Genomic DNA, 13,299 nt, shown 5'->3' on the forward strand with positions numbered 1-13,299 from the left:
ATTTTAAGCCATCATGGAAAAACATGTTAGGAACAAACTGGCTGAATAATAAAAGACCTTGAGAAAATCATGGTAAACATGGCATTGAAGACAGAAAAATATTGCAGTACTCGTTTATAAAAACAAACATAAAAAATGAGATGAAGTGTAATTTTTATTTATATATACATAAGATAATTACTTTAAATAACTAGATTACCTGATTCCAACGATGGCCGGTCTGTCTCATCTTCATTCTCTAACTGCTGTGTTAATGCCTCCTTATAATTTTCTACTAGTCCAAATTCATTATTTTTTTGGCCACTGTCATTAACCTGACCTTCTGTCTCTATTTGCTCATGCTCCATTTTATGTTTCAGGTGGCAGCCATCACTGTCTTTCTCCATTTTTTGCTTTTTTTTCTCTCTTTCAAGTTTTCTTTCATTCTAACAAAAAATAAAATACATTATCTTTACTATGATGGTTTTATCTAAGATAGTTTTAAGGGAGAAATCAAATACCTTAACAGCATTCTGTAACTTCAAGGACACTGTGAGATTCCTATTTTAAAAATGATTTCATGAATACATCATTAAAAGATGCCAAATGTCAAATCTTCAGTAAACACAGAAAGTATAACGAAAGAAAACAAATATTACCAGTAATTCCACAAACTAGAGATGACTGCTATTCATCTTTATTATTCGGTATTATAATCTGTTCAGTATATAATCACTAAGAGATGATTTTCTCTGCCAACCCCCACATGTACATACACACATCATGTACAGACATACATCACCCAGAAACATACATAAATGTATGTATCTATATATACATTTACAAATACATGTAGATTATGTATTTGATGTTTAAACAAAAAAGAAAGTTTTTATTGAAGAATATACATTTCTTTCCATGCCAATGAATATATGAAGTGCTCAGAACAGTGCCTTACACATAGTAAATGCTACATAAATATTAGCTACAATTATTTTCAATTATATTATTATGTTTAATGTTTATAGCATACCAATTCTATACCAATGAACAAATAATTTATTTCCAATTTTTCATTATTTTAAAAAATAGAATCATCCTAATAGCTTTTTTTTTTTCGTTTTTTTTTTTTTTTTTTTTTAATTAAATTGCTAAGAGTAGAACTGTTGAGTCAGTGGGTAGGCAAATTTAAAAATGTCACACATAGTCACAAACTTCCCTTCAGAAAAACTGAATCAACGTACACCCCAGGCAAAGGGTTGGGACAGTGATTTTTTTCTACATCATATTCAATACCACATATCATGATTGACCTTTTACATCTCTGCCATATTAATACATATTTTTATCTTAGTGTTTAAGCTAAAATTTTTATTGCTAGCAAAAATGAACTATTACTGACTTTTTTTTTTCTTTTTTTTTGAGACGGAGTCTTGCTCTGTCGCCCAGGCTGGAGTGCAGTGGCGCGATCTCGGCTTACTCCGCCCCTCCAGGTTTAAGCAATTCTCTGCCTCAGTCTCTGGAGTAGCTGGGATTACAGGCACGTGCCACCACGCTCGGCTAATTTTTTGTATTTTTTAGTAGAGACGGGGTTTCACCATCTTGGCCAGGCTGGTCTTGAACTCCTGACCTCGTGATCCACCCACCTCGACCTCCCAAAGTGCTGGGATTACAAGCGTGAGCCACCACGCCCAGCCACTTATTGACATTTTAAATGTTTTTTTTAGGAAACTGTCTTTGGTAACCCAATGCCCACTTTTCTATTAGATTCTCATTATTTTCATAGTAATTTGCAAGAGTTATTTTGTGCATACGTGTCACTAGGACTAGTCACAGAGCCCCATGAGACTATGTGTTCTATTTTTCACTAGAGTTTCTTTCTTTTCATTTTTGCTTTTTAACTTTGTAGAATAGCTCTTTTAAAATTGGGTAATACAAGATCTATCTGCCTTTTTCCTTTATGATTTGGGGCTTGATTGTCCTGCTTTGAAATGTTTTCCTCCTCCAAGCACATATAAAGACTTAACTATATTATCTACTAGTAACTTGAAGACTTTCACTTTTTAAAACATATTTAAATTTTTGATACTTTTGGAATTTAACTGGGTATACAATATTCAATAATTTTCCTTTTTCTAAATGGTTAAGTTGTTCTATTATTCTTTTCTCTCAGATTTGAAATGTTATCTTTATCTTGCACTAAAATGCTCATACATAATTAGGTTTATTACTATTTGTTCCATTGATCTGTCTGTCTCTTCTAGAACCAATACCTTCCAATATCTCACCATTTTAATTATCCGCGGTAATAATCAAAAAAATGTTAGGTGCTTCTGTACCAAGAAACATGCTAAAAAAGTTTTGTGGGGAAAAAAAGAAAATCGGTATGTTTAAAAAAAAAAAAATATATATATATATATATATATATATATATAATTTGTTTTTATTTCTTTACTGACCATCTTCTCGAAATTATTATAGTTTCAAAGCATAAGTGTACTTTCCCCATGCCACTTATTAATTTGAGAACTTCCTGTATGTGAAACACTATGTCGTACACCACTATTATTCACTTCTATACATTGTGGAAAACACGGTGCTGGGAGAAGCACTAGAGCCTTCTACATAATTTATACCCATGGTACTATAAAATAATTAGCCATTATTTATAAAGCAAGCCTTATTATACATCAGAATAACTGAGGTTTCAAAGTAAAAAGCACAACTTGACCTCTTCTCTCTCAATATTTTTAAAAGAACATAAAACAAAACTTGACAAATATAATATCTGATAGAATGGAGACAAAACAATAGCTCATGCTATTAAGATGGTCTTACTATAATTAGAAAAGCACATATTTAGGGTAAATGCAATGAGGTTAATGAAAGATTGAATACAATTAAACCTCCTGGTATCCAAGCAACTTAAAAACAAATGTCTCATATTACCAACTATTTTGCAAAATAAAGCAATACCAAAACTATCCAATCATCTTCTTACCTGCGGAGCTGCCTCCCTCCTCAGTAGCAGCCCCAAGGAAATTTAAACAATCATCCACCTTTCCAGATGAGCACCTGTGTGGAAGGAGGCAGTGACAGGGGAAGAGGAATGGGGAATACACAGGCAGGACCAGGACATCAGCCTTAGGTTTAGGAAGCACTGCCTCAGAAGAGGCATGGCTGCCGCCAGCCATAAAAGCAGAGCCAATGCAAACTCTGGACATGAGCAGAAAATGAAAACAAAGACACAGATACACATACGCACACACATACAACCCCTTAACTTCTCCATAATTAAAATCTACAAATTAATGTTGGTAAAATTTCTGATTTAAAATGGAAATAAATGATGTTCAGATACAGGAGAATTTATTGCAGTTTCAAACATCCTTAAGTATCTTGGAAAAACAGAAAATTGTTTATGTACTCTAATGCATTCTAAATAAATATTACAAATGGGCAGTAACAGCAATACGGAAACAGAAAATGTAAGTAAGAGTAAATATATTATTACTATATGAAATAAATGACAAAATAGATTTATCAACACAGCAACTACAATAATTGCTACAGTCAACTTTTATTTATTGTCATTTAATTCTGAAGTCATATTCCCCCTTTTACACTAGATTCAAAGGTAATTTAAGAGTAAGACAAAGCAGTAAACCTTTCATCAGTCTCTTATCTCCAATTTCTTATAGAAATAATCTCTCTGAAGAAACACTTCTGTTTCCCTGCCTCCTTTCCCAACTTTCCACCTTCTTTTCCAAGTTCCAACTTATAACTTAAGATACAGAAATTCCATTTGCCATCATTCATACCTCAATGATTACAGATGCTATTGGCTGGAAAGGATTTGTTGGTTCTGGGTCCAATTCGGCCAGACTACCGGTTCCATCAAGTTCAGCCTGCTCTTGTTCATTTTGTTTTCTATTGTTCGAGGAAAAATAATTGAAATTACCTTTGAGAAAGGGCTGAATCATGTTTAAGAAAACTGCAATAGGTATAAGGCTATTACATGTAGTAATGTAAATATCTAGACATGGTTTTCAATTACTGAGAGCATTTCAAAAATCCTTATGCAGGCAAGAGGCTTCTTCCCCACTATGTAAAGACTAATCACTTCATTTTTAAAAAATACTGATAAAAATGACATTTCTTATGACTGACTTCTTAATATCAACAGTGTAATTATTCTTCCATGTGCCAAGGGTATTACTGATCAACTTATTAATTACCCTCCAAAATCAATGCTGTCCTCTTTACTGGTGTTAACAAATAGTAATTATTCTTATTAACTCTTAAGGGCCAAGTCTTCTCTTATAAAACTAGGAAAACATTCCTTCAACTCAACCTATGTTTTCACTTTTGCATAAACATGTTTCTTATTTAGTATAAAAGAATAAAAGACTAGAATATCTATAGTTTGATTCTATAGAAGTATATGACAGAGTAGTAATATAAAATATTTTATCAAGTTGTATATCATATTTGAACTAGATAACTTCCATAATAGTGTTGAGTGGCTATAAAAATAAGTTACCATATGTATCATTCAGATTAAATAAGTATTTCCATATCAGTTACCACTGAACATTTACTATCTCTGTGATTTATAGTTAATGTTGTTCCATATATGATGAGTAATGTTATTAAGATGAGCAGCTGGCCGGGCGTGGTGGCTCACGCCTGTAATCCCAGCACTTTGGGAGGCTGAGGTGGGTGGATCACGAGGCCAGGAGTTCAAGACCAGCCTAACTGACATGGTGAAACCCTGTCTCTACTGAAAATACAAAATTAGCTGGGTGTGGTGGCGCATGCCTGTTATCCCAATTACTCAGGAGGCTAAGGCCGGAGAATCGCTTGAACCCAGGAGATGGAGGTTGCAGTAGGCCAAGATTGTGCCATTGCACTCCAGCCTGGGCAAAATTCCATCTCAAAAAGCAAAATTCCATCTCAAAAAAAAAAAAAAATAGATGAGCAGCCAAAGACCAAAAAAAAAAAAAAGAAATACAAATATTGTGGATTTTTAACTGGACTGTAAGTACGGTATAGCAATGTAAATGTTCATTACCATAATATTTACTAGCTGTGTTGTAGATGGAAATACATATCCTTTTATTATGAACCTAGGAAGCCAAGATTTGGAGATTTGCAATTTACTACTTCTGTGACTTTGCACCTGGATCTTTGAGCCTTAGCTTTCCCACAAATGTGAATAAAAATAACCACTTCAGAGAGCTGTTTCAAGGGTCAGATAAAGTAATATATGTGAGACCACTCTGTGAATGAACTTTCTCACAAGATAGCCATTGTTATTAATGTTATTTATTAGTAAGCAAATTCAGGAATACAGTATTAATATATTATTTTTACTTGGCATGTGTTACTGTTTTTCAAACACTACAAATGACTATCTGAACCAATTAGATTGGATTTAGTGAAGTAAAAAGGTTGTTTTTAATCACCCGTCTCCGAATGTCAATTTACTTTTCATTATGGAATACTGGCTCAACAGGAGAGGTCTCCTCAAGAGGAGAGGTCTCAGACCACAACTGGCATGGATAAGGAGAAAGAAAGAAAGGGTAAAGAGTACCGGAAAAGCCTGCCATAACATGATCTAGAATATAGAATATCATTATGGAAAAGGCAAAAACATTTAAAAAGTTACTAACATTAGATTTCTTTTATCCAACTCAATTTGTTGCTTCTATTTTTATTTTCTTAGTGGAGGAAAAGGAGTTTTCACATAAGTATGGCCATATATTTAATTTTTATAAATATTATATATAAAAGGTATACGTACATGCATGATTGGTTGTACTGAGCTTTATATGATAAAAATAGATACTAAGAAAAAAACAGATTCTCACAGGAACTAAAACCTTGTATCAACAGCTGCCAAAATCATTCACTCTAATCTGTTTTTTATATAAAGAGATCCCTGATGAATGACATGCTCATATTATGGAGCACTTGGGGATAGAGAGTCATTTCTACAAATATTTATTTAAGTCCTATCGATGAATTACATGAAAAATATGTTATCAGAGGATTTCCTTCACAGTATAAGAAATCTCCTCATAATGGGGTCACCAAGGGTAGTAGGTTCTTGCCCACTGGGCTACAATTATGTTAAACTACACAGAAGGCCAGATGGAAAGCAACTTTGGATCAGATTTTGCTTGAGTTGAATGATTCTCTACCAGCTCACCTTCTATCCTTGCTGAAACTAAAAAGGTTCCTCAGTCTCAACGTTATTGACATATTAAGCCTGATAATTCTTTGTTGTGGGAGACTGTCCTATTTGTCATAGGACGTTCAGCTGCATCCCTGGCCTCTACCCAACAGATGCCGAGTAGTACTCCACCCCTCCCCCTAGTGGTGAAAACTAAAAATGTCTCCAGACACTGACAAATGTTAAAAACTACCCTGTGCATTGAGAACCACTGCACTAAAGATACCCATAAGAAATCAAAGATAAAAATTTAAAACTCTGGAAGGCAATGGTTACATAAGGAGTAAATTTAACTACTATACAACCTCCAGAAAAATTAGGAATCTACCACCCAAACTTGTATAGAAAAAGATCCATAGAAATACAAAATTTACCTAGTGTCTTCCTTCATATAGAAAGAAGAAACTGAACAGATAAAACTAACAACTAATTCATCAAATTCTTATGTTTTTGATTCTTCAAATGCACCGTGGTGCAAAATTAATCTACTTACCTTTCTTCTCGTAATTTTCGCACTCGTTCAGCTCTTTCTTGTTTCTCTTGTTCCTCAAGAGCACGCTGTTCTGTTGTATCTTTTTGGATGCGTTCATTTAAGGCATCAAAGTCTCTTGCAATAACATGTAGCAGCCAAAAAAGGCCTTTTTTAATGGACTTGTCAATTTTCTTTCCATACCCCGAGATTGCTGAACATGGTTCCTAAAACAGAAATTTATTTGACTAAAAGATTAAAAGGTCTCCACACAAATCTATTCATAAACCATTAAGTATAATTAATAGCAAATCAAAATTAAGCTATTTAAGTTAATGATATGAAGCATCTGCTTATTTAACTTCCAAAACATAGCATTGCAATGATTATTAACATTAGTATATAGGACTTAAAATATTTTACAGATAACATCTGTACGCTATGTGAGATATTATAAAGAGGGTGACAGTGCCACTTACAATATTAGAAGAAAAAATTTAATTGCCATAAAAAACACCTCTATTTATTAAAAATGCCAAGAAGTTTTAATTCCTTATACTAAAATCTACAGCAGTAAACATCCATAAGATTGACAGCCTAATGTTTTTTGAAACCAAAATAAATTATTAAATCCACTGTCAATCTTCCTTAAGACTGTATGACATCTCTCCTGATATGATTTATCTTTTCTTTTTCTGTTTTTTAGAGACAGTGTCTCATTCTGTTGCCCAAGCTGGAGTGCAGTGGCTGGATCAGAACTCACTGCAGCCTTAACCTCCTAGGCTCCAGTGGTCTTCCCACTTCAGCCCCCTCAAGAGGCTGGGACTACAGGCACACACCCCCACACCCAGCTAGTTTTTGTATTTTTCGTAGAGCTAGGGTCTCACTATGTTGCCTAGGCTGGTCTGAAACTCCTGGGCTCAAGCAATCTGCCCCTTCAGCCTCCCAAAGTGCTGGGATTATAGGCATGAGCCACCATGCCCAGCAATATAATTTTTCAAAATTAATTATGAATCTCTCATATGTTTAAATGTTATATTTACACTTTTCTTTCCCATTACAAATGTCATACTATGATGTGCTGGCACAGTGCACAGATCCTATCAGCAATATTTTAAAATGCAAATGGGAAGCTCCTTGAAATCATGGAGAGATGGTTCATGGAAATAACAATGAAACAGACAACAAATATTATGGTATTAAGTTATATCAACAGAAAAGTGGAGTGTGATTTCATAGGTTACAAAAAATTCTTTGAAAAGATTGTCTTAACTGCTATCACTTTTATAAAAACCAAGTTATACTGAACCTATTTGAAAGGACAAAAAATTAAAATTTAAAAAAAAAAAAACCTTACTATCTGACAGAGGCACTTGTGCTCATTGACCAATTTTTCCAGAGATAGACATTCAATGACATCAGCTTCTCCTAACGCTCCTTCTTTATCTTGTTTGTTTGCCAACCTAAAAGATAAATAAAGTACTTTTATACAGCATATACATAATTGGATGGAAACTTAAAGATATTCTGAATACATTCTTTTTTTTTTTTTTTTTTTTTTTTTTTTTGAGACTGAGTCTCACTCTGTTACCCAGGCTGGAGTACAGAGGTACAATCTTAGCTCACTGCAACCTCCACCCCCCAGGTTCAAGTGATTCTCCTATCTCAGCCTCCAGAGTAGCTGGGACTACAGGTGTGTGCCACCACGCGTGGCTAATTTTTTGTTTTTAGTAGAGACTGGGTTTCGCCATTTTGGCCAGGCTGGTCTTGAACTCCTGACCTCAAGTGATCTGCCAACCTCAGCCTCTCAAAGTGCTGGGATTACAGAAGTCAGCCACCGTGCCTGGCCTGACCACATTCTTTGATTCCCAAGTTTTAAATCTACTGATTACAGAACACACTAGTTTCTTAAAATGTTTTAGTACCAATTTTGTCATTTTTCCTTTATTATTGCTAAAACAGTTTGTAACTACTGGCCTATAAAAGGAAAATCAAATAAAGAGAAGTGTCAAGATAGCAAACAACAGATCAATATGCCAACAATAAGGCTATGAAACAGAAAAAGAAGAGGACTAATTTCCCCAGGTCACATCCATAAATTATATTCTTACCTTCTTAAAATACAAACTGTAATGTTTTAAATGCCCAAATATTTATTCTGAATTTGTAATATTTGAGCTTATCTACAATTATAATGTGTGAATGTGTCCACATAAATGTACAATTTACTGAAGACCCAAGGCCACTTCTAATTGACTTGGCAAAGCACTGGGAATTAAAAAAAAAAAAAGATTGTACTCAATTAGAGACAAACTGGACACCGACAAAATGAAAAAACAAAATATGCTACAGAAAAACAGGATTTCCCACAATATACCACTATTTAATTATAAAACACAGATTTAAAAGTTTAATAAAATACTGCCTTGCTCAAAGTTTGACAGACTCTTTAGGTTAAAAAAAAAATTAAGTACATAGACTAAGACGAAACCCTTAGAAATTATTGAAACTGTGTCATTCTTGCTTATCTACATAACTTCTTTTTTGTATTTCCCAAATTACCATTAAATCTACATACCTTCTGTTTTGCTGCCTGAGTCACATTACTTCACCCAGATATTAAAAAATCATTACCATGATACCACTATTACACCTAACAAAATTAACAGTAAGTCTTCAATATTACTCGATTTACTCAATATTCTCCAGTATCATTTTACAAGCGTTATGTTTAAATTCAGATCCAATATGCATTACTTATCACTTACCTCTTTTTGAATCCGTATTACACCTGCCCTCCCCGCTACCACCCCCACAACTCTTTTCCTCCCATGACATTTATTTGTAATTTTTCTTTAGAATTTCCCATATTTGGGATTTGGCTAATACCTTCCTTATACACTTATTTAACATACCTATCCTGTATTTCCCATATCTGGTGGTAAGAAGCTGGATGAGTTTCAGATGAAATCTTTCTGGCAAGCATATTTCGTAGGTGGTGCTTGTATTCAGGGAGGCATAAAATATCACTTTTATATAATGTCCTGTTTTAGTGGTATAAAATTATGGGATTTACATTTAGCCTGATCCATCCAAAACAAAGTTCTTGATTAATCTTTCACTTAATGATTTTAGCAGCCATTGATGACCTTTACTTAATTCTATTATTTTACCAAAGTTTATGAAACAGTAACTTTTCTAGTTCCATATTCCTTCTGCATTTACTAGCAGGATTCTTGCTAAAAAAAAAAAAAAAAAGCTTTCACCAACTACTTGGTTGACTCTTAAAACTCACAAAGTCAAGATAAATGTTTGATCCCTTGCCCTTATTTCCTAATTGTCAAAATAATGCATTGATGGCATAGCAACCTCCGAAGGTAATCAGGTTGATTAAAAAAAAATCCTATAAATTTAAAGATTATTAGTGCAGTTTTGTTATGTAAACGTATTGCATAGTGGTGATATATTGCATAGTGGTGAGGTCTGGGCTTTCAGTGTAACCACAAGCTTAATAATGTGCATTATAGACATTAATTTCTCATCTCTAACTCCCCTTCCACCCTCCCACCCGTCCAAGTCTCCAGTGTCTATTAATCCACACTCCATGTCAATGTGCACACATTATTTAACTTCCACTTATAAGTGAGAACATGCTATAGTTAACTGTTTCTGAATTATTTCACTTCAAAAAATGACCTCCAGCTCCATCCACGTTGCTGGAAAACACATGTTTTTTAAATAGTTGAGAGTATTCCATTGTATGTATGTACAAAACACACACACACACACACACACACACACACACACATTTTCTTTAATCATCCATGGAAGGACATTTAGGTTGACTCCGTATCTTTGCTACTGTGAATAATGCTGTGATAAACATCTGAGTTCAGATATCTTTTCTTGTATAATAATTTCTTTTCCTTTGGATAGGTACCCAGTAGTGAGGCTGCAAGACTGAATGGTAGTTCTTTTTTTAGCTCTTTAAGAAATCTCCATACTGGCCAGGCGCGGTGGTTTATGCCTGTAATTCCAGCACTTTGGGAGGTCTGATCACAAGGTCAAGAGAGCGAGACCATCCTGGCTAACACGGTGAAACCCTGTCTCTACTAAAAATACAAAAAATTAGCCGGGCGTGGTAGCAGGCGCCTGTAGTCCCAGCTACTCGGGAGACAGAGGCAGAAGAATGGCGTGAACCCAGGAGGCAGAGCTTGTAGTGAGCCGAGATCGCACCACTGCACTCCAGCCTGGGCGGCAGAGCGAGACTCCGTCTCAAAAAAAAAAAAATCTCTGTATTGTTTTCCATAGTGATTGTACTAATTTACATTCCAAGAATGTATAAGCATTCCCTTTTCTACACAATCTCGCGAACATCTGTTATTTTTTAACTTTTTTGTAACAGCTAAAACTTCTGACTGGTGTGAGATGGTATTTCATTGTGGTTTTAATCTGCATTTCTCTGATGATTAGGGATATTGAGCATTTTTTCATATGCTTCTTGGCTATCTGTGTGTCTTCTTTTGAAAAATGACTATTCATGTCTTTTGCACATTTTTAATGGAGTTTTTTGTTATGTGGTGGTGTTGTTGATTTCTTTGTAAATTTTCGATATTAGTCCCCTCTAGGATGAATAGTTTGCAAATATTTTCCCTCATTCTGCAGGCTGTTTGCTCCTTTGATTACTTCTTTTGCTGTGCAGAAGTTTTTGCTTAATAATTAAGTCCCATTTGTCTATTCCTGGTTTTGTTGCTTTTGCTTTTGAGGTCTTAGTCATGAATTCTTTGCCTAGACCAATGTCCAGAAGAGTTTCATCAAAGTTTTCTTCTAGTATTTTTCAGGTCTTACCCGTAAGTCTTTAAACCACCTGAGTTAATTTTTGTAGATGGTGGGAGACAGGATTCCAGTTTCATTCTCCTGCATATGGCAATCCACTTTTCCCAGCATCACTGTACCCATCATCTGGATTCTCTATTCTTTTCCACTCATCTATTCATGTATTTTTATACCAGTACCATGCTACTTTGGTTACAGTAACCTTGTAATATAATTTAAAGTCAGATAAGATGCCTCCAGCTTTGTTCTTTTTGCTTAGGACTGCTTTGGCTACTTGGGCTTTTTGGTGCTTTTTCTTATTTTGAGAGGCATCATTATGAACTAATTTGTTTCAGTTATTGCTCTTTTTAAGGCTCAAAGGTACCCATTTTGAGGCGGTGGGAGTCCCCTTCAGGTCGGCTCTTGGACCCTTTTGGTACAACTCCAACAGTCTTTGATAGCTTCTTTGTGTTCCACTATCAAACAAGGTTCCAGACTCGCAATCATCCATTTCCCTAAGAAGCCTTCATCTTTTCAGTGGAAAATGGCATTTTAAAGACCAAAACCTAGGAGTTATAGATATACATTTGCTATTGACTTACTACTGCTTCTAGGCCCTTTCAGTGCACAAAGCTAGGAAATAGAAAAAAAATCTAATCGTGCATTCATGCTGATTTTTTTCATTTCAAATCAACTACCAAGTTTCACTGAGCTTCTTAAATCTTGTTTTTGTTTATTTCTTTGAGACAGGGTCTCACTCTGTTGCCCAGGCTGAAGTGCAGAGGTGTGATGTCAGCCTCTACCTCCCAGGCTCGAGCCATCCTCCCACCTCAGCCTCCCAAGTAGCGGGGACTACAGGCGCATACCACTATGCCCAGCTAGTGTTCGAATGTGTTTTTTTTTAAATTTTATTTTAGCAGAGATGGGGTTTCACTATGTTTCCCAGTCTGGTCTCAAACTCCTAGGCTCAAACAATCCTCCTGCCTCAGCCTCCTAAAGTACTGGGATTACAGGCATGAGCCACTGTGCCCAGCCTTAGATCTTATTTGTATCTCTTTTTACTTATGCTGAAAACTACAGTTTCTAATAATATTATTTGTTTTATCCAACTACATATAGGAATTTCAACATAATAGTATCAATATTTTTACTAAATATAAGACTACTAAGTGCAGGTTAACATATCTCTGTAATTATTTTTGTCTCTACGCTATATCCCACTACAGATGCAGAGTCAATAATATTGTTTTAAAATTACTTAAAACAATACTTCTCTGTGTAGTTTTGCCATTACCTAGATATATACGTAGGTTCATTTCTTTCTAGGTGCTTTTGCATTTTACAGATAGTTTGTGTATTTGTTTTAAGATTTAATTTCTAAAATATTTATATTGGCCAGGTGTCGTGGCTCACGCCTGTAATCTCAGCACTTTTGGGAGGCCGAGGCGGGTGGATCATTTGTCAAGGGTTCAAGACCAGCTTGGCCAACATGGTGAAACCCTGTCTTTACTAAAAATACAGGAAAAAAAAAAAATGAGCCAGGCGTGGTGGTGCGCACCTGTAATCCCAGCTACTCGGGAGGCTGAGGCATGAGAATTTCTTGAACCCAGAAGGCAGGGGTTGCAGTGAGACGAGATTGTGCCACTGCACTCCAGCCTGGGTGACAGAGTGAGACCCTGTCTCAAAAAATAAAAATAAAAATAAATTTATATGGTTCTAAATTCAGAATTATAAAAACAAGGTACAATCAGAAGAACTATTTGCCATCTCTTTGCCTTTTCCTTCCCTTCTCCTCTAG

General features: G+C 35.1%; 1 protein-coding gene across 7 annotated transcripts in view; it reads right to left on the reverse strand.

Moving 5' to 3' along the window:
• ARL13B (ADP ribosylation factor like GTPase 13B) overlaps window positions 1-13,299 on the reverse strand; it is a 71,976-nt gene that overhangs the window by 8,667 nt on the left and 50,010 nt on the right. For 6 of the 7 annotated variants that reach the window (XM_077994056.1, XM_015129242.3, XM_015129235.3 and 3 more), the window contains 4 exons: window positions 8,044-8,149; window positions 6,711-6,913; window positions 3,801-3,909; window positions 200-425 (listed from right to left, as the gene is read on the reverse strand). In XM_077994056.1, coding sequence (XP_077850182.1) covers window positions 200-425; window positions 3,801-3,909; window positions 6,711-6,913; window positions 8,044-8,149 — 644 coding nt within the window. Of the gene's footprint in view, window positions 1-199; window positions 426-3,800; window positions 3,910-6,710; window positions 6,914-8,043; window positions 8,150-9,601; window positions 9,793-13,299 lie in introns of those variants that run through there. The other variant, XM_077994054.1, reaches the window with a different exon arrangement.

The sequence above is a fragment of the Macaca mulatta genome, chromosome 2 (genome assembly GCF_049350105.2).
Source record: "Macaca mulatta isolate MMU2019108-1 chromosome 2, T2T-MMU8v2.0, whole genome shotgun sequence".
Lineage (NCBI taxonomy): Eukaryota > Metazoa > Chordata > Mammalia > Primates > Cercopithecidae > Macaca > Macaca mulatta.